The 20,530-nt window shown below is 38.2% G+C and overlaps 1 protein-coding gene across 1 annotated transcript; it reads left to right on the top strand.

Moving 5' to 3' along the window:
• Positions 1-13,114: 13,114 nt before the first annotated feature.
• LOC146564834 (vitelline membrane outer layer protein 1 homolog) lies at positions 13,115-18,111 on the top strand. The gene is made up of 4 exons (XM_085290419.1): positions 13,115-13,391; positions 14,265-14,377; positions 16,700-17,003; positions 18,038-18,111. The coding sequence occupies exons 1-4, from the start codon at positions 13,179-13,181 to the stop codon at positions 18,038-18,040; spliced, it is 633 nt and encodes a 210-aa protein (XP_085146545.1). The 5' UTR covers positions 13,115-13,178; the 3' UTR covers positions 18,041-18,111.
• Positions 18,112-20,530: the final 2,419 nt, after the last annotated feature.

Below are 20,530 nucleotides of genomic sequence, written 5' to 3'. Positions count from 1 at the left end.
ACCTGGGCTTGTTGCAGTGACCGGAAGTTACTAAACTTCATGAGTGTATGCACTCACTCCAAGAAGCGTATAATTATAAATATGCATATAAATATGCTAAGATGAGATAGCTGACTTCATCTAACTAGCAAATGTTGTCCAGGCTACGTTGGTGATGCAGTTTTTTTTAATGTGTATGATATTTTTGTCATGCGATTTTAAAGCCGGTCCTACAAGCGCATCCAAGAATAACATGCAGCTTATCTCAGAACTGTCGGTGAAAATTATTCTTGGAGCTAAGTTTAATTGAGCTGCATTTTAAAGAGGTGCAATTTCACAATTTGTGTATATTTTCTACGTTCACTTTTGTCATGTGTTGAGAAAAACACAGATTTAAAATTACATGGTCTAATATTTACATTTAGCATATAACTGCAACATTATTTTTTCGTTGTTTTTTTTTTTAAAGACTCGAAAGGACTTGAAATTCAAAGTTTCAGACTTGTGACTTGACTCGGACTTTTACACCAGTGACTTGAGACTCGACTCTGACTTGCCTGACATTACTTGAGACTTGACTTGAGACTTGAGGATAAAGACTTGAGACTTACTTGAGACTTGCAAAACAATGACTTGGTCCCACCTCTGTAAACAATGATTCTAATATCTAGACAATTGTTGGAAATAGGCCACTATTAATTAAAAAAAATCAGTTTTCTACCAAATTAAACTGTAGCAGTATGAAGGGAGCAAAAGAGTGCAGTGTTGTTATTGAAAGGAGTCATTAAGGAGCATTCTGATGTTTGATAGAAAAGCAGGTGAGCAAAAATCCCCAAGCTGCAGGTAATCCTCCTGTAATCGTACTTATATTATGAGTGCAAGTTAAAGTGAAACCCACTGTTTTGAATTATCTTGCATCCTTCTTTTGGTGTGAACACAGATTAAACTAAAATCATTATGATTAAAAATCTATGTGTCGACTCTTTTGCCTATTGACATTGCTCTTAAAATATTTATATATTCTGTGTTTTCAAAGAAGTATGAAATCCTGGCATTAATTGATCTTCTTAATTTTAACTTATAGTGCAGAGAGCAGTACAAGCACAGATACTCAAACCTCACCCAGGAGACGTCCAGGAGGCATCCTAGTCAGATGCTGAGACGACATTAACTGGCCAGGGGAGATCACTGTCATGTATGTGCTCCGGCAAATCTACAGCAACTGTGTGACTCTATCATGTCCCAAATCTCTGATACTCAACAATCTGTTTCCAGCACCTTGTTGGTACTACCAAACTGTAACTAATGAAGTGACCAGTGACCCTCCAATATCACTGCTAATTACAAAGCAGTAGTTCTGAATAAACGAACTGTGAAATATTAGACTGTCAGTTGTTTATAACAAATCAGTTTTAGAGATGAATGTTGTCACTATTAGGATCAGGCTCACACTTTCAAAGTCTTTGTGCATCTGCTTTCAATATAGAACTATAATAGTAATATCAAACTTCTTGTTGTTACTTTAATTACTATTTCAGACTGAAAGCACCAATGATGCAGACACTTTAACGTGTGTTCTTCCACTTTGCGGCACAATGTGTTTATTTATCTAATAAAATATAAGCAAATGCGTGCTTTGGCATATTGTGCTGTAATGCATTTAAGGTTATTGCGTTTGTGAACTCATGGCACACATGAAGGGAAGTGGAAAATGTTATTCCTTTATTCTGCACTGCAAGCAAAACACATTGAAACGAAAGAGGACAATTGTATTACAGAGTCTCGTGTGTATTAACCCTTCATCACAACAGTCTGTGATCACTGGCACATTCACGTAGTCACCATCAATTATCACAAGCTTTTGGGCAGATCTCTGCTCCTGCAGTCACCGCCTGACACAAATGATCAGTAAATAATGTTTGTCGTGTCTGCTTGCTTGTGTTTTAACACCGGCGCAGAATGGCAATGCTCCAAACTGCCTCTGTCTCTGTTGGATTTATTTGGCTCAGGCCTGAATCTAATTATTTTCACAGTGATGGATGAGATAGCTGCCACATTTTAATATGGGAGTGTGTGCAGCTTCTGAGGAATGAATTCCTGTGTGTTAACCCCCCCAAAAATCTAAATTCAGCAGCTTTGATTTTGCATTAACAGAACATATATATTCAAAGGGCTAAAGTCTTTCATACCTTGGGCTTTGTAAAACAAGATCAATATTTCAATTGGACTCCACTGATGGAGCAGACAGAACAAATGCTGAACAGCAGATTGGTGTCTGGAAGTAGCAGTGCCGAGTACCGCAATCATGGCAATTATGTTACATGGGAAAGAATCGAAGTAGACTGACGACTTTTCTGTTTGCTCATTTACATGTAAGTGCTGCTATTAAGTATTTTTAGGCATGACAACAAAAACACAGCTGTGCAAAACCAAAGCACTTGTTCACTGCAGCATGGCCCTTGCATATCCGCTGGTTTATTTATTTTGCGAGAACAGGATGGAGTTTAGTTCTAGAGCACAAGAAGGTTTAGGAATGTGATTGTATCTATATGATTTTGCAGGAATGATGAGGTGGTGTTGTTTTTCATGTATTCCTGGTTAGAGTATTAGATAGTTTGATGAAATTACAGCCATATTTTAAAATGGAATAGAAATGCTGAATTGTAAAAGTGATTTTCTCACAATTGTGACAAACCACAGGGAAGATGACCCAAATGTAGGACACACAAAAGGCAGAGAGAGTTGATCTATATTCTTTATCAATGCCAAGGTTGCACACAGGAAGCAAAGCAAGGCTCACCAGGGGCAGGCAAAAGGCAAAAACCAACAAAAGTCTCAAAATGCATGCACAAGCAAATCAATTGCAAACTGAAGAAAAACAAGAGAAAATCCCTGAAAGGTTTGAGGAAAAAAGAGGACAAGTAGGCAAATGAAAGACAGGAGGCATGTAGAGTGGCTTGCCAAAGTATTCGGCCCCCTTGAACTTTCCCACATTGTCACATTACAGCCACAAACATGAATCAATTTTATTGGACTTTCACGTGAAAGACCAACACAAAGTGGTGCACACGTGAGAAGTGGAACGAAAATCATACATGATTCCAAACATTTTTACAAATAAATAACTGAAAAGTGGGGTGTGCGTAATTCTTCAGCCCTCTTTGGTCTGAGTGCAGTCAGTTGCCCATAGACATGCCTGATGAGTGCTAATGACTAAATAGAGTGCACCTGTGTGTAATCTAACGTCAGTACAAAGTCCCGTTTGCAGTTTGCCACAAGCCATGTGGGGGACACAGCAAACATGTGGAAGAAGGTGCTCTGGTCAGATGAGACCAAAATAGAACTTTTTGGCCAAAATGCAAAACGCTGTGTGGCTGAAAACTAACAATGCACATCACTCTGAACACACCATCCCCACTGTCAAATATGGTGGTGGCAGCATCATGCTCTGGGGGGGCTTCTCTTCAGCAGGGACAGGGAAGCTGGTCAGAGTTGATGGGAAGATGGATGGAGCCAAATACAGGGCAATCTTGGAAGAAAACCTCTTGGAGTCTGCAAAAGACTTGAGACTGGGGCGGAGGTTCACCTTCCAGCAGGACAACGACATAAAGCCAGGGCAACAATGGAATGGTTTCAAACAAAACATATCCATGTGTTAGAATGGCCCAGTCAAAGTCCAGATGTAAATCCAATCGAGAATCTGTGGCAAGATCTGAAAACTGTTGTTCACAAACGCTGTCCATCTAATCTGACTGAGCTGGAGCTGTTTTGCAAAGAAGAATGGGCAAGAATTTCAGTCTCTAGATGTGCAAAGCTGGTAGAGACAGACCCTAAAAGACTGGCAGCTGGAGTTGCAGCAAAAGGTGGTTCTACAAAGTATCGACTAACGGGGCTGAATAATTACGCACACCCCACTTTTCAGTTATTTATTTGTAAAAAATCTTTGAAATCATGTATGATTTCCGTTCCACTTCTCACGTGTACATCCCTTTGTGTTGGTTTTTCACGTGGAATCCCAATAAAATTGATTCACGCGGAAAAGTTCAAGAGGGCCGAATACTTTTGCAAGCCACTGTAGGTTGAGGTGACTGGCTGTTTAACTGACCACAGGTGAGCCTAATGATGGCAGAGCAACCACACAGAAGGGAAAGCAGACGAAGCCACAAACAAAAACTGAGAACAATGTAAAGAAACAAAGAATTCCAACATAATACTGGAGATGAAAAGAATCACAAGCAGTCATAACTTATATTTATTTTTTACTTTTGGAATTATAAACCATTCTTTTGATTTATTGATGTAATATGCATTTTTTCTTGCAATATTTCTGACATATGTCTTCATGACTTTTAGAGAGCACACAATTTATCAGCATGGTATCTACAGTTTTATATTTTCTCATAATTTTTCTTTTGTTTTTAATTTCACTTTGTTTCCAGAGTGGTGTCGTATTTTGGGCCCTGGTCCAGCTCCTCGGTTCATCCTCTCTGTGAAACAAGCTCTTTATTCCTTTTTTAACTAAGCCAGCTGTCTTCTGATTGGCTGACATTCACACACAGAGGGTGTGAACAGGAGGTGGCTGGGGCTTATGACATGATATTTTGGCTCTTGTTTACATTATACATCTCCAAGAGTAGAATCAACAGTCCAAAATCAAGTATTTTAAGCAGTACTTGCACTGACCTCATTATTTGAAACTTCTTAACCCAGCATCCACTAATTTAACAGCACATCTGAAAAGCCTAATAAACCCTTTAATAATTAATTCTGATTTATTACTACATACATTCTCCTAGTACCTATGAGTATGCTTGATGAAGTAACGAGTGGCTTCCTTTAAACAGCTAACCTACCACTATTCCTTTTGTCTTACTGGCAGATGTCTGTTTTGTTTTGTTCATTTCCCGTGACATGCATCGACACAAGATATCAGTTAGCCTTCGTTTAACATTCACCAACATGACAATGAAAGTGAGGATTATAAAAAGAAAAATGTTTTATTTGTTTTGCCAAATGCTTCCTCTTGGCAGCAGAACAAGGGTCTACATTTGTTTAGCAGATGTGCAATAAAACATGATGGATCATAGTGTCTCAGTTGTCTGTACTAAGCGATTTTCTCACTGTTACAGGTGGCTGTGTGTACCAGGTGATATATGACTATGAGAATGGTGACAACATCACAGACACTCTCTTCTTTGTGGAAACAAACAAACAAAAACACAACATAAAAAGTATATATGAGACTCAGACTGTAGCTCATTATGAGAACCGGGTCAGGAAAGTAGTGGAGACTCATTCCAGTATCAAAGGAAAAACTATATAGATGTAGGTGTTTCAGCATTTTCTTTCCTCCTAAAAATTAAGCCCTTGTTTCAACTGATTTCTACCTCAAAAAAAAAAAAAAAAAAAGAAATCCCAAATTTAGTCAGTAACAGCTGCAAAACAGTAATGAAAGCCTAAATGAACAACCCTGGGCTCTATGGATGAGAAGCACATTAAACCTCCTTTTGCAATGCATCAGTGACACTGACTCATCGTTTTACGGTTGATGAGACTGAACCTGCTCTAAAAATTTTCAGCTTCACCTCTGACAAGTAGAAATAAACCACAACCTGCCCTACATCTGTTTTAGTCTTAGGTCTTGTAGGTGGCCTCTTCAGTGAATGATCATGCTTGACAACCATTGAAAAAAAAAAGCCAAATATATATTTTAAATAAATACATGGACACAGAACACAAGGCTCTACATGCCTGCCGGTGCCTCTTCATCTGGATGATTTCTTTATTAAAAAAGGAAGCAGTGCTTCCGTTCCGTCCATTTTTTTTCATTAAATTGCTCGAAGAAAATCATTTAACCCATAATTCTCTGTCCTGACTCACTCTGCTTTGAAACATGCTATCCAGCAGCTAATTTAGCCAATTTTTGCTCTAATCCTTTTTATGCCCCAGTGCCTCCAAAATGTTGAGGTCCATCTGACCAAGTTGGCTTGATTACAGCTCTTTTGGATTTTCTCCTCAAAAGGTGAAGTGAGCTGGCCGAGAGGTGGCGGTCCTCATCTATGAGCTGTCTGCTCTCATTTGATTCTCAGCCAACTGGACTCAAGACTTTAATCATACCTGGAGCTGCCACCTAAGACAGGCAAATACTTTCCAGAGTGAAAAAGGCTGACTGAGAAAGAACTTTATTCAGAGAGATTAAATTCCCAAATATAAGTAGACTTACATGTGTCTTTTTTTAACTCAAGTGTGCTTTAATTGAAAATTCAGTGATAATAGATTCACTGAAAATGAATAACAGTACTCACAAAACTGAGTTAAGTGTAGGCAATTAAACTCAGGACCATAATTCCAGGAGACCGGCCAGCTTCTGTGATCTGCTCTCTGTGTTGAGTCTGCTGGTGCGTTCACATCATGGATATAGCTTTATTGCATTAATTTTTATCTGACTATTCAAGAAGCTCTTATGATTGTATGATTAAAAATACTAAAATTGGCAGCATATCGATTGAGATTACAGTACTTTACACTGAATAGTGGACTTGGCTGGCATTTCAGGATCATTAGGTTTCAAATTGCACATTTAAAAGAGTCATTAGACCTCCGCTGACATGAATGCCATCCATGGGAAATTCATAATTATAGTAACTCAGTGCTGATCTTAACATGGCAGTCATGAGCTTCTCAAAAGAGCCGCAGTTCACATTTTCTCCAGGAGTGGTCCCTGTTGTGTTGCCATGCTTCCACACCTACCTGCTCTCTTGCCCCTAATTCCTTCCCTACACCAGCTCCATCTTCTCCCAGCCAGTTTGTCTATGTGATCTGAAATTGAAATTCTATGTCACCAGCTGTTGTTGTATACCTGCCAACCTTTCACTGCCTTCAGCATGGATTGTGCATGTCTACGTGGTTTCTTTTTTAAATTTGTTTTCCCACACATTTATTATGTACTCAGATGTAGTTGTCTTGAATATCTTTGTAGTATTTCTGCATCTCTGTGTAAGTAATGCTTGCTGATCTTAATAAAATAATATTTCTGTCTGAAAAGGCACTGGATCAGAAAATCACATGCTCATTCTGTGACTACACTGAGATTTCACCAGGTCATTTTGCCCTAGGTGCAGCACTAAATACACGAAGAAGGCAGTTTGTTTCGGATCTGCTTTACTGCAGCTGCCAATCTCATGAAATACTGCAGTTTCGTTATAAATGCTAATATCAGAGAGATGCAAAAAGATTGTCCTTTGGATTTGGTGTTGCATTATGCAGCTTGTCATAAATGGACATTTCAGGACACATTCTTGCTGCATTTGTTGACTTTATGTAACCCGACCCAAATCCTAACAGTGGTTTATTGCTGTACAGCTCTTACTTTGAAGGAAAACCCGTTTTTCTGAAATTTAACCAAACATCAAGTGGAAGCAAAAATGAAATGTGAAACTCTCCAAATGCTACAAGCAGTCCTGGTGTCCTGACAGCTCGGTGTAACCAGTTATGTAATACATTCTGGTAACTTTGTGTCTCAGATAACAGGGCACAGTTTACGTTTTATAAACTTCTCTGAGATGAATGGCTAAGGAAGGAATTGTAGTTACATAGTAACTATGTAACTACCTATGTAACTATGTAGTAGTGCCTTAGACCTCTGTTTGATGCACATGAAAAGCGAGCAGTGCAGTATTATATATATATATAACAAATATGCAGTTGAGTTGCCTGACCTACACAGTAAAGATAAATGGCACTGTGGGAAGGTGACATGCTGTTTCTGCTGTTTCTTTTTCTGCGTAATTCACCTTGTGACATGGCAGAGCTCCTCTTTGATCATTTCTGCCAAGGACTCGACTGACACATTATCCTTCAAAAAAAAAAAAAAAATGAACCAGACTGAATAATAGCCAGAACCAGAGTTGGCTTTGTGTTATAATCATTTTATAAGAATAAAGTGTCAGACCTGTCACAATATTTTTCCCCTTAGCATAAGATTTCTGTCTTCACACTTGTGTATTAAATAAAGTTGATAACATTAAAAAACAAGACCATTTCAAAGTCAAACTTTGACAGCAGTCTAATTTTAAATATACAGCGGTAGTGTCTGATAATATGTGTACTGGTAAGCTCAGCTACAGCTGGAAATTGATTCCCTCCTACATATCTAAAAAGTTTTAACTTGGTACCAAATAATCAAGTCACAGTTAATCACAAAATAATAACAATAGCAATAATGTATTGTTGTTATTTAGCTGTTCCTCTAACAGTGATGCTGTTGGAAAGCTTCTCTGTTCCATTTTAACCATAAATAGATTTTAAACAATTGAATATTACACAGTATGTTAGTACAGAGAATTATCACCAGACTGCAGTTCACCTTCAGCTTTATGAAGAGGGGGGTGTCGGGGTGAAGGTGAGAGAACACAAGACATGAAAACTAAATGAGGGAATGAATGAATGAATTATTATTAGACTTAATAAATAAATATCAGGGTGAAACAAAAATGGCAACCCAAAGAGAGAAGAGTCGAAAACACATTGACGCACATGAAGCAGAAATAAACCCACACAGTAGGGAACAATCAAACTAATGAGGACAGGCCGAACAATTACAAAGAAGGGAAAGGAACCAACATCAGGAAGTGAAACCAAAACAAACAAGACACAAGACCCACAAGACAACTGAAGACAAATAAGACTCAGACATCAAGGTCAACAGTAATCATAAAAACTAGAAACACAACAAAACCCCAAAAATATAACTGCAACCAGAACTCAACAAAAAATCAGGACTATGACAGTTTCATCCACACAGTATATGACAGTATGGACACAGCAGGCAGTTATTTAATGAAAAACAAAGAAAACCTTCAGAGCACCAAATGGCACACAGACAAAGTAAAAAAAAAAAGATCAACAAAAATGATCATAAATTCATATGTGAAATAATGCAATAACTAGCTGTAAAGTGTAACTACTGAAATCATGCATCATTTTTTATGCTTGAAGTCATGCTTGGCTTCTTGAAAAAACTCAATATTTCTGTGAGAAGTTATTAAAGACCAAGAACGTCTAAAGAAAAGTGAACACTGGCCAGAAAAGCTACCGTACTCCAAATGCATGTTGATGTTGCTCTATTACTTCTTGATATGTAATTAGGCCCCAAAAATGAATTAGCTCGACTAAGTCAAAGTCTAATGCTGTTGAGTGAAATAACATTATATTCAGCTTTCAAAATCACACAACGTACACATAATTGGAGCAAAACTCCTCTCCAGGCTGTGTAATTAACACCAATCTGTGGATATGACCTCTTTTATTAGTAACAACAGCTCTATGTGTATGAACAGGTAGTATGATTATATATATGCACAAGTATATACAAGAGTGTAGTCGACTAAAAGTTCTTCAAATTCAAATTGGAATCCATCTCTGTCTTTTCTTATCCTGCACTGAAAACTGGCTACCAATTGTCTGTGCACGAAGGGACTTTAAGATATTTGGTGTAAAAATATGAGCATCAGTGTGCGAGGATAAATGTATGAATGCATTAAAACTTTATCACTGACAGTCTGTTTCATAAGATAAGGCCGTTCTCCTTAATTCAAGAAAAATGGGTTTGTTGGGTTTTATCTGAAAACAGCGATAAGGTTGGATGTCTGAGCACATCCAGACAAGACAAACAAACTATTTAAAATATTCCTCGATCTCTTACAGTCATGTGAAGCTGTTGGATTGTTAGATTTTTTTCCCCTTGATATATGTAGACAAGTGAAATTGATTGTTTTTTAAACAGCACCTGAGGATAAAGATGGGATACAGAATCCCACAGAATCCCAAAGAAAACAAGGTTTTCCATGATGTATTCTATAAAAACATCAATACATATAGTATTCTTCTAAAGCCTTGGCATCAGAGCCTTGTATTTCTCCCTTTAGCAGAAATACCCTCTTGTAGGCGTTATGCATAACCGTACCCCAGTCACCTTTTGCAATGAACACTCTTCCATGTAAAATTATTTTAGCTGTGAGATGTTTTAAGGTTTTGCATGTGTTACATTTTCCAAATTGATCACAAGATTTAAATTGATTCAGATCCTTGCGTCTACTAGCTCATTCCATCACACTCCATTTCTTCTTTTTGCACCATTCTTTGTTTACACTGTATATTAAAGGTCAGTGTGCTGTTTAACCCCCAGCCCTCATTCCCATGACTGGGATGAGGGTTAAACAAAATATGTAGAACCCAGAGGTATATTTTTTGTCATATTTTAGTTGTTTCTTGTCCCTGTGCAACCACAGAGAGCCTTTGGTTTGCAAATGATGCTCATTCCTGGTCGTGTAATTTTTATAGACAATATTGTGAGGCACAGCCAAGGGTTGGAGGGTATCAGATTGTGTGGGCTCAAGATTTCATCTCTGCTTTTTGTAGATAATGTGGTTCTCTCAGCTTCCTCCTGCACACTGGGTGGTGTGCAACTGAGTGTGAATCATCTGAGATAAGAATCAGCACCTCTAAGTCTGAGGCTGTGGTTGTAGGCCAGAAAAGAATGGAGTTTCCATTCAAATCTAGGCAGTTCCTGAGTTGCTTCCCAGAGTAGAGGAGTTTAAGTCTTGGGATCCTGTTCCTGAGTGAAGGGAGAGTGGAGTGGGAGATTGACAGACAGATTGGCACAGATGTGGTACAAGTCTGTTGCGGTGAAGAGAGAGCTGAGTGTGAAAGCAAAACTATTGATTTAAAGCCTGATCTATGTTCCTACCCTCACCTGTGGTCATGGGCTGTGGGCAGTGACTGAAGAATGAGACTGCGGAAACAAACAGCAAAAATGAGTTTCCTCTGAAGGTTTTCTGGGCTCAGTCTCAGAGATAAGGTGGGGAGCTCGGTCATTCGTGAATGTCTCAGAGTAGAGCCGAGTCACCTCCTCATTGAAAGGAGCCAGCTGAGGTGCACGACCTGCTGGGAGGAGGCCCCGGGGGAGACCAGGACACACCCGAGAGATGTCTGGGCCTCACGATGTTTACTGTGTGTTTATTTCAAGTATTTCATGTTGAGGTCAGAATTGCATCGATTGGTTTCATCTTATAAATCCAACACAAATCATGTTTGCTTGAGATTTCTGAAAAATAAATGATGTCAGAGTCAGAGGATGGTAAACAAGCTTTTAGATAATTGCAGTTTTGGTGAAATGGTCATTTCTAATTTGCATATTAATTATATATTTTTTGTAATAATACTATTCTTGGATACTATTCTCTCTTGGATGACATTAATGATGTTCTGAAAAGAAATAAGGTTTATTCTTAATTTATTTTTGGAGGACCTCAATCAGTAGTCTGTGTATATTAAATATGTCAGTAGGATGAGGGTTAATGTTCCACTTCGTGTTCAGCTTTCAGGGGATGCGCTCAGATTATCTTCATGCTCTTTTTACTTGAATTGAATCAATGACTGGATGTAAAATATGTTACATTCTCTGATCCTTTGTCCTTTTGTTGAAACAGAGCTGCTGGTCCTCTCGTTGTCTCTCTTTGTGTGTTCCAGGTCTGAATGTGACAAGCAAACATCGCTCTGTTCTTTAGTCAATATCTAGATCCAGCAGCAGGTGGGCTTTGCCTTTTGGCTGCTGGGCTCTGTGCTGGGTGAGGTTAGGTTTGGATTTTGTTGAGCATAGCTTGAAATGTGCTTCTGGAAAGTGACTTGTGTGGCAAACTTGTAAAACCACAGCCCCTTTTATTTTGTGTTTGTTTATATCTGCCTATAATGCAGTTGTCAATTTATCTTTAACAACCTTTTCGCCTGTTTTGTGGTTAACCAAAGAGACTATGGTTTCTAGAAAGAGTGGGAGTGGTTATGTTCATTGTTATTGGCTTGGAGATCCCAAAGTGTATGTGCTTCTGTTTTCATTTACATTTTATGTTTTTACTTATTGTTACTTTGTAAATAAATTTACTCCAGTAGAGCTTTTCTTTATGCATTTCAAGAAACGGTTATAACTTGACTGATGTAGTTTCTGGGAATGAAACCAGACAAGATGCCATAAACTTCTTTCTAGGGTCAACAGGGAGCGACTGGTCTGTTTTCAAAAAGAAGCCAGATTGTGTAGAAATCTATGTGAAAACATGGATTATGTCACGCTATATTAATTAATACAGGATGATTTTTCTTTTAAACGAGCACCACTACTTTCAGACTAATAAACCATTACTGTATGTGTGTGTGCTGACCTCAGTTTTTCAGTCAGCTCAACCTTTAATGAAAAAAAAAGTGATGGACAAAATGCTCAATCCATGGTTTTCAACAGTAGTCCACAAACCAGTGAATGATGTCATGGTGGTTAGATGCATCTTTTATAAACAGCCGGTGCCCTGAGGCAACAAAGCAACCCCAAACTACAACACTTTTCCCGCCGTGGCTCACAGCTGGTCTGAGGTTGTTCTGAAATGTGCCTACTGTTACTGAAGCCAAACAGCTCTATCTCTGAGTCATCTGTACACTGCAGATTTTTCCCTAAAGAGTTGCCTGTAGGTTCACTCACTAACTCCAGTTATCCTTTAATGTTCTTTCAGAAAAGAAATGACTTTCTCCTGGCACACCCGAGCCCAGTTAAATTTGTGAAATCTGTAGTTTGGGGATGTTTAAAAGCCCTTTCCAAACTGAAATGCATCAGCAATAGTTCTAAGAAAGAGTCTAATTATGGGAACCTGGTTATTATTTTAGTGGATTTGATGGTGTTGTGTCAGCCTTGTACAAAATGAACAGCAGCGTATGTCAACATTACTAATAGACACTGTTTCTGCTTAGTTGTAGCAGACAAACTCTGCAGTCTATATTTGTTGGGAATAGTATTTAACAGTTCTAATCCTTGCAAGTTCAACTTCAAGAATTTATAAGTGCAAAGGTTTGATTATGCAGAAATATGTCCTTATAGAGTTTCTGTTCCATGCATTCTGTGAAGTAAAAGATGAGTGGTCTGAAAGCCTAAAAACAGAGCCTTCATCTCTCCAAACGTCACTAAAATCGAAATCTTTTCTGGTTCCAACACCAGCTGTTTATTCCCACATCACTCTGTAATGTTCCTCTGTAAATGATTCATCCTGCTACAAGTGGTGTATTTCAGAATCAACAGGGAAGCTATAAGAGCTTTGAGCCCGAGGCCCCTTTCACTTGTTAGTTGGCCTTTCAGATTGAAACACTGACTCACTGCTGTCAATATGACAAGTCTGCGCGCCGTTGTGGCCGTGCTGGCTGTGCTGTCCGCTGGGTTCTGTGAGGAGCAGAAGAACTTCTTGCAGCGAGCTGGAGTGGCTTTCAACAGCAGGGAGTATAAATCTCTGCTTACTGTGAGCAACGGAGAGAGGTTTGGAACCTGGACCTGGCCAGAGATGTGCCCAGAGAGTTTCTTTGCTGTTGGATTCAGTGTCAGGGTAAAACAACGTCTCTCAAAAATGCTATAAATGTTACTTTGATTAAAAATGCCTCTACTGCTGCTGATATGACAAACGAATGCCTTATCTGATGGTTTTACACTTCCAGCAATTTCACATTTCACTTACTTTTCCAACCCAGTAATACTGAATATTAAATAAAAATACACAAAACCAAAAACACCCCACCCAAAAAAACCATGACATAAAACTCTTCAAAAAACTTCTCATGAAGATCAAGACATCGTAGCCATTATTATACTTTTGGTACATGCTGTTGTTTACACCGTTTTTTTGTTTTTTGTCTCATCATTTTTAACAGGAATTGAGGAATTGATTTTACTTCCATGCTTCAATTTATGATACTTTATTTATTTTAGATGTTTGTTTTCTGGATTATTGCTCATCTTTCTTTGTTGTTCCTTTTACTGGTTAATTCATATGTTTGCTTGATTGACTTTTGATGAGCCTTTATTGTCAGAAGAAATGAAAAAAATGATCTTTTTAGAATTTGAAATAAATAAACTTAAAATTTGTAATTAAAAATCAAATTTTGGTTCCCAGATCATATTTACCATAAATTTAATTGTTAATCCTCTCCATACTGGCCTGATGATTTCTTCATTGCATGATTCTAGTAAAGAAGATGAAAGCCGAAATCTTTTTTGTGCATTAAACAGCATGCAGTGTAGATACTGGATTTCTCTCACTGCCTCAGATACTCTGCAAAGATGAAAGTGGAACCTGAAAGTGTTGTGTAACCTGACGTGAACTTTTATCCTCAATGTATCTGCTGCTTTACCGAGAAGCAGATAACAAACTGGGCTGATGAAAATCGTTTCTGCTTCTGGGAACTGTCCTCTGTTTTCTCAGGTGGAGTCTAACCAGTACGGGAGTGATGACACTGCTCTGAATGGGATTCGCCTTGTCTGCGCAAAAGATGGAAACCGCAACTTCCTGTACACTATTGAGTCCCACACTGGCTAGTAAGCAGTCATGAATTACACTAATCTCCATCCAGTTTTAATATTTGCCTGAACTGTTTATTCATGCATTAAATCTCAGTTATAAGCCATGAACTACAATTTGGGTTGCCAGATTATGAAATTTGGAGGTGTTTTAGTCTAGGTTAGGTGTAACATATGTAAAAGCAATTTTTAAAATAATTAATTTTCCTCCATTGTGTACCTGGTATACAAGTTTATTTATATATTAACCTAAATTTTCTTGCTACAAAGTGCTACATATTTCAAATCAGGTCTCAAATAATAAAAATACTTCAAAAATAAAGAAAGATGCAATACAATACACAATAAAGATTAAATGTGCAAAATAAATAAACACAAATTTATTTACAAAGGTAGAAAATATTTGAGAATTTTACAAAAGAAAAATAGAGTGGAATGAAATAAATTTGTAGTGTAATGTATTAAAAAGAACAATTTTTTTTAGATTATTTTATGAATAATGGTTATGGTATTTTTCAAGCATCATAGAAAAGCAAAACCCTCCACAAACTCTCTACAAACAGATGGGCAAGAAAACAACATGTTAAACACAAAATGTGAGTAACTTATGAGATAATAGTAATAATCATAACAATAGTAATAAACATGACATTGTAATCTGTAGCGAGAATAGGGAGCAGGTGTAACAGTGAAGCTGCAAGGAGTAGATACATATACCCTGAGTCATCCATCCAAAGCAACAGGCAATGCACAAGAGAGGTGAAGAAGAGAGCGCGGTCCGGGTGGAGAGGGTGGAGACGACTGTCAGGGCTGATTTGTGACAGAAGGAGAGCAACAAAAGTGAAACAGAAGGTTTAAAGATGGTAGTGAGACCTGCTGTGATCTATGGTTTGGAGATGGTGGCACTAACAGAAGTGGCAGAGTTAAAGATGTTAAGATTTCTACTGGGAGTGATCAGGATGGACAAGATTATAAGCGAGAACATCAGCAGGACAGCTCAGATCAAGCAGTTTGGAGACAGAGTTAGAAAGGTGATGCTGAGATGGTTTGGACTCGTGATGAGGAGGGATAGTGGATATATTTGGCAAAACGTGATGAATTTGGAGCTGCTGGGCAGGAGGAAAAGACGAAGGTCTCAGAGAAGATGGATGCGCTGAGAGAGGACATGCAGAAATGGTTGATGTAGCAGTGGAGGATGCTAGGGTGAGATAGAGGCATATATATCTCTAACTTGAGAACAGACTGAATGTCTTTCCATGTGAAAGTGTCAGGAAACCAGTTTTACCAAAGTTAATGCATATGTGGAATATCTGTTGAACCAGACTGAAATGAGAGATGAAATACAAGGTAGTTTGAAAGCTTCAGAAGCAGATCTCCATTAATAAATAATATGAAAGGGCTCTTTCTTCTTAAGTGTAGGCGAGTCTTTCCTAACTTTGAATACAGATAATAATGAGCAGTAGATGTGAAAAGTTGTGATGCACTGTGATAGACAAGGGTTCACTGCTGTTCAGTATTCAGGGAGAAGTGTGACGGTACAGAGTATTTTCATAATCTGAGCCAGACAGACAGATTTATGGGTGAAACATTACAGACAGCCTTCAGTTCTATCTAAATAGGCTGATATGTTTTTCATGTATTTTTATGTTCTGGTCCCTGTTATATTTTTTGCTTTGTTGTCTTTATTTGTCTTTTTAGTTTCTCATGAGTGTATGCCACTCATTCCTTTCATTTCCTTGTCCATTTACAAATTGTGCCTTCTGCATTTAGTTTTTTCCCAGAACTTCCTGAATGAGGCATACATGGATACAATTGTGTGATCAGCAAAAACAAGCATAAAAATGATATTTAAGTATTCCATAGTCATTTATGTAGAAAACCCACAGTAGATCAAGCATAAATCCCTGTGGTCATATTTCTGATGGCATTGATTGTTTGTGCCACCCACATTAGCAGTTTGGATTCTCTCTGTTGTGAAGATCTCATTTAACCTGTTCACAACAGATTTGTTACCATTATCAGGTAGGTACGGCTAATAAATACTTTGTGTCTTATTGGAAAGTGGCCTCATTTGTACAAGTTTTATTTCAGGAGGTATGATCAAAATGTTGAGGTTGGAGCTATCCACACTTTCTAATGATCTGTGTAATATTTTGTATTTTTTATGGTTCAAGGTACTTTGGAAGCAGCAGGATGCTGGAGGCTAATAGTTTTGTACTACGCTCAGAGAGGAAATGAAAGCATTGCTTCTGCCACAATCATAAATATGTTTTGGATGTTTAAATGTCAAGCTTATTTTCCTCCCCTTCATTTCCCCTTATTTAATCTGTTCCCGCCCAGCTTCGGTGACTGGTCCCAGCCTCAGTACTGCCCGAGCGGAGTGCTAACCTCTTTCCAGATTAGTGTGGAACCCCATCAGGGTCTGTTTGGTGATGACACGGCCGTCAACAACATCAGGTTCCGCTGCAGCAGTAACCCAACGCTGGAGGGGCCCGGCATGGGATGGGGAGAGTATGGCCACTGGAGTGAGGAATGCCCTGATGGAGGCATCTGTGGCATCGAGACCAAGATGGAAGAATACCAGTATGGCCTGGATGACTCCACCCTGAATGATGTGCGTTTCCACTGCTGTGCATCTCAGCAGGTAAGATGAAGGTTAAATTGTTAGACTACAAATATTTGGTGAAGCACACGTGAAGATTTACATGAATGTGTGTGTGAAGGGCTATATTTGAGATGACCTGTGGAAGAGAGAACAATTTTATTTCAGACATGTTACCAAACCAAAATGGTAAAATGGTAACATTGACTCTAACCTACGGACATAATATCAGCTCAATGAAATCTGGAGCAACTAAATTGCAAAAAGCTGCAAAAAAAGCTATTTTTACATGATGCCTTTGCACATATATGCAATAACAAACAGAGAACATGTCTGTATCCCAGAACGCTACACATGTGGTATTTTGAGTGTTTTTAAAATCACAGCCAGCTGGGCGACTCTGCCTCAGGATTTCTAATTAGCTTAAGAGCTTTTGATGATCATATGAAATTTTCTCCAGATGTTTCTGTATGATGGAGATGGAGGTTTGACTACTTGAGGAACTTTACCGCCAGATGTTCACATATTTGGAAACATTCAGATATATTTCACAAGTCAGTATTAGTGAGAAAAAAATGTAACACGCAGGAATGCTTCAGAACATTTTCTTGCTTACATTGCTAACTTGCCACTGTTACGCACTGAAATCTACGTGATTTTAGCCATTCTTTGTACCGTATGTTCTGAAAGACAATAGAGGTGAATTATTCAGTAGAGATTGGCTGAAATTTCAGCTGGTTTTATCGATGGTGATTAGAGTTTAGCCTTTTTGTTTGGCTTAAACCAGCTGGTCATGGCACGTGGCTGGTTCTGTTGGAGGAATCTTCCTGTTAAAAGGTAGTTTTTTCTCTCCATTGTCTCCAAGTACTTGCTCATAACAAAACTTTAAATTTCTCCGTATGTACAAAGTCCTTCACAACTGAATACTCAAATTAGTTATTGCTACAAAAGTTGTCAGAGAGTTAGAGCAAAGTAATGAAGCTAGAAGTGAAATATTTAAATGTCACATAACTGGTGGTGTATACAAAATGTTGCTGTTGCTTTATAAATGTATGATTTGTATTTTTTTTCCACAGTGACTGCCAGCTAAGAAGCTCAGTCCAACATCTAAAACTCAAAGAAGACGAATAATAAAAAAGCTCATCTGAAATGTGACGTTCCCTGTGATGTTTTTTCAGGACCTGCAATGTCTCGTGTTTTTTTCATTTGTCAAAAACATAGCCGAGTGTCACCTTCAACATCAAAAACAAAACGATTAAGGAGCTCTGCCTCAGATCAAGCCCTCATTTGAAGATCCACCATGTCATCCCCTCATCAGCATGAGAGCGGCATGTTTTCATATCCTGTCAAGTGAACCAATGAGTTCACAGTAAAGTCATAACAAGCATCAGCCGCTGACACAGCCATTTCCTAGAATTCCTACTGGAACTAAGGTAATTAGGAAACGACAAGAGAGGGGGTATTAATTAATTTACAGTTTAAGGCCTGACAAAGGTTGATAAGACACCGATTGGCACACACAGAGGTAATTTTGCTAATTAATCGGTGAGCAGTTAATCTGCTAACACAGAGTGCGTACGGAGGGTTGGGGAGGGAAGTGGAGGACGTTATCAAACTCCGAGGTAATGGTTTTCAGAATATTTTGCAAGTCAAGGAAAAGCGATTACAGCCTCTCACGTAGGCTTCATCTACATAGGGCCTCTTGGTTGTGATAATTAATACAGCAGTGCTGACCTCATATCTAAGTTCAAAGTGTACTTACTGGTGCTGATGCTCAAGTGCACTTGTTGGCATCCTCAGAAAAACAGAGATGCTGACTTTGACAGGAGGAGAGGTCACATGGCATATAGTTGTGTTTAAAGTAAAAATACATCTCATCCATCATTTGAATTTTCCCTTAAATGTCTAAAAAGTAAAGGGAAATGATATATATGAGCGCAGATGGCCTAAGGTGCAAAAAACTTATTTTCTGTCTATAGCATCTTTCTTGTGAAAGTCATTATAAACTCGGCTATATGCAGCCAAACTCAGTTAAAAAACAATAAAATGATAGAGTTAATGGAGTAGAGTAGAGATATGAATATTCTAAGGGCACCAGCAACACAAGGTGGATTTTTAGAGAAATGAGTGCAATAATCCAAAACCCTCAAAACTTTTAAATTACCCTACTGATTATTTCCTAAGTCACTGTTTGGATAAAGCTTCTACATTTACAATAGGTGCTCCAGCCTGAGCAATGACTGAGTCATCACACTGAATATAAAACTAAAGACGGTATAAAAGATAGACCCTGAATATGATCTTGGAAGTTAGCATTTTAGTCTTTTGTAGCAAGAAGCTACTATAAAAGGAATAAGTTATCAGCTCCACAGACACACATATTGGCCACTGACTAGAATTTAACTCAGCAAAAATAAAGCATAAACTTCTTAGATGGTCTGCGCAACATTGAGGTGATGATCCATTAAAAATGCTTCAAAAAGCACTAACACAGTGGAGATGTTCTGTGTACTGGCTTGAAGTAGTTCTAAAAACCATTTACTCTCCTCAGAGTTATTCTGAAGGAGTAAATGATCCATAGAGGCTCAAAGTGTTTTTTATTTTCTATTTTTTTTGTGTGTGTGTGTAAAAATGTTTTTAAAGCACTAAAGTTGAACATTTTAACATAGGAGTCTCTGGGGATTGACTCACTTTGGAGTCAGTCTCAAATGCCTCCTGGAGGACCTGCAGTTGCTGACAATCACACATCGGCTTTTAAGGCTGCTGGTGTTGCCGCTTGGGCAAAACATCACAGGTAGGTTTGAGGAAAGATTTCAGTTTGGGTTGAAAGAGTCGACCTTCATTGATATTGTTACGAAAATAAATATTCAAATCTGCAGAAGGCAGCACGAATGCTCTATTTCTCACATGGCTTCAACTGGACACCACACAGACTTTGAAGCAGGGAGCTGGCAGGTTAAAGACAACAATGTCCATTCTCACTCAATCAGGTGTTCACATTTTGACATGAACCTCTGCTGGGTAATCTCTGCTTCTCTGAAAAAAAAAAAAAAAAAAGTCCAGGGTTGCAGTGTGTGAAATTGGCTTTGGTTATATATATATGAGACCGTTAAAGTCCCCCTTTAGACATATTTAAAGCTAAAGTCTGGACATTATGTTTCTGTAAAACCGAAAGATTCTTTCTTTGTAATAATTTCATATTATGAAATTGACATTTTTCCACAAACTGAAAAAATGTAAAGTCATTGTTCTGTGTATTACAGCAGTGCTGCCAACACTCTTAGACCTTTTTTTCTCTCTTTGATGAACATTGGATTTGACTCTACTAATTACAGAATAGACGTCAGACAGTGGATTTTTTCAATCAAATAAATATTAACTGACTCAGCACCAATACTAACAAAACCATTAGAAGTTCAGTCTATTTTGAAAATAATTTCTCTTTGCATTAGGCCTCAGTTAGTCACTAGATGGCAGTGCTGCACTGAAAGGGACTTTAACCAACATCTCACCTGTAACAGTGAGTTTTATGGCAAGATGCTGGCAACATAAACATTGTACTCTGATTT

Source organism: Mchenga conophoros, linkage group LG11 (assembly GCF_057382185.1).
Source record: "Mchenga conophoros isolate Kocher_MC1m ecotype Shallow Benthic linkage group LG11, M_conophoros_male_GT1.1, whole genome shotgun sequence".
NCBI lineage: Eukaryota > Metazoa > Chordata > Actinopteri > Cichliformes > Cichlidae > Mchenga > Mchenga conophoros.
Note: the sequence above shows the minus strand (reverse complement) of the source record. Positions and strands in the feature narration are given on the sequence as shown.

Coding starts and splice junctions, on each gene's coding strand:
- LOC146564834 (XM_085290419.1), top strand. CDS start 13,179: ATGACAAGTCTGCGCGCCGTTGTGGCCGTGCTGGCTGTGCTGTCCGCT. Junction 13,392..14,264: donor CTGTTGGATTCAGTGTCAGG/GTAAAACAACGT, acceptor CTGTTTTCTCAG/GTGGAGTCTAACCAGTACGG. Junction 14,378..16,699: donor ATTGAGTCCCACACTGGCTA/GTAAGCAGTCAT, acceptor GTTCCCGCCCAG/CTTCGGTGACTGGTCCCAGC.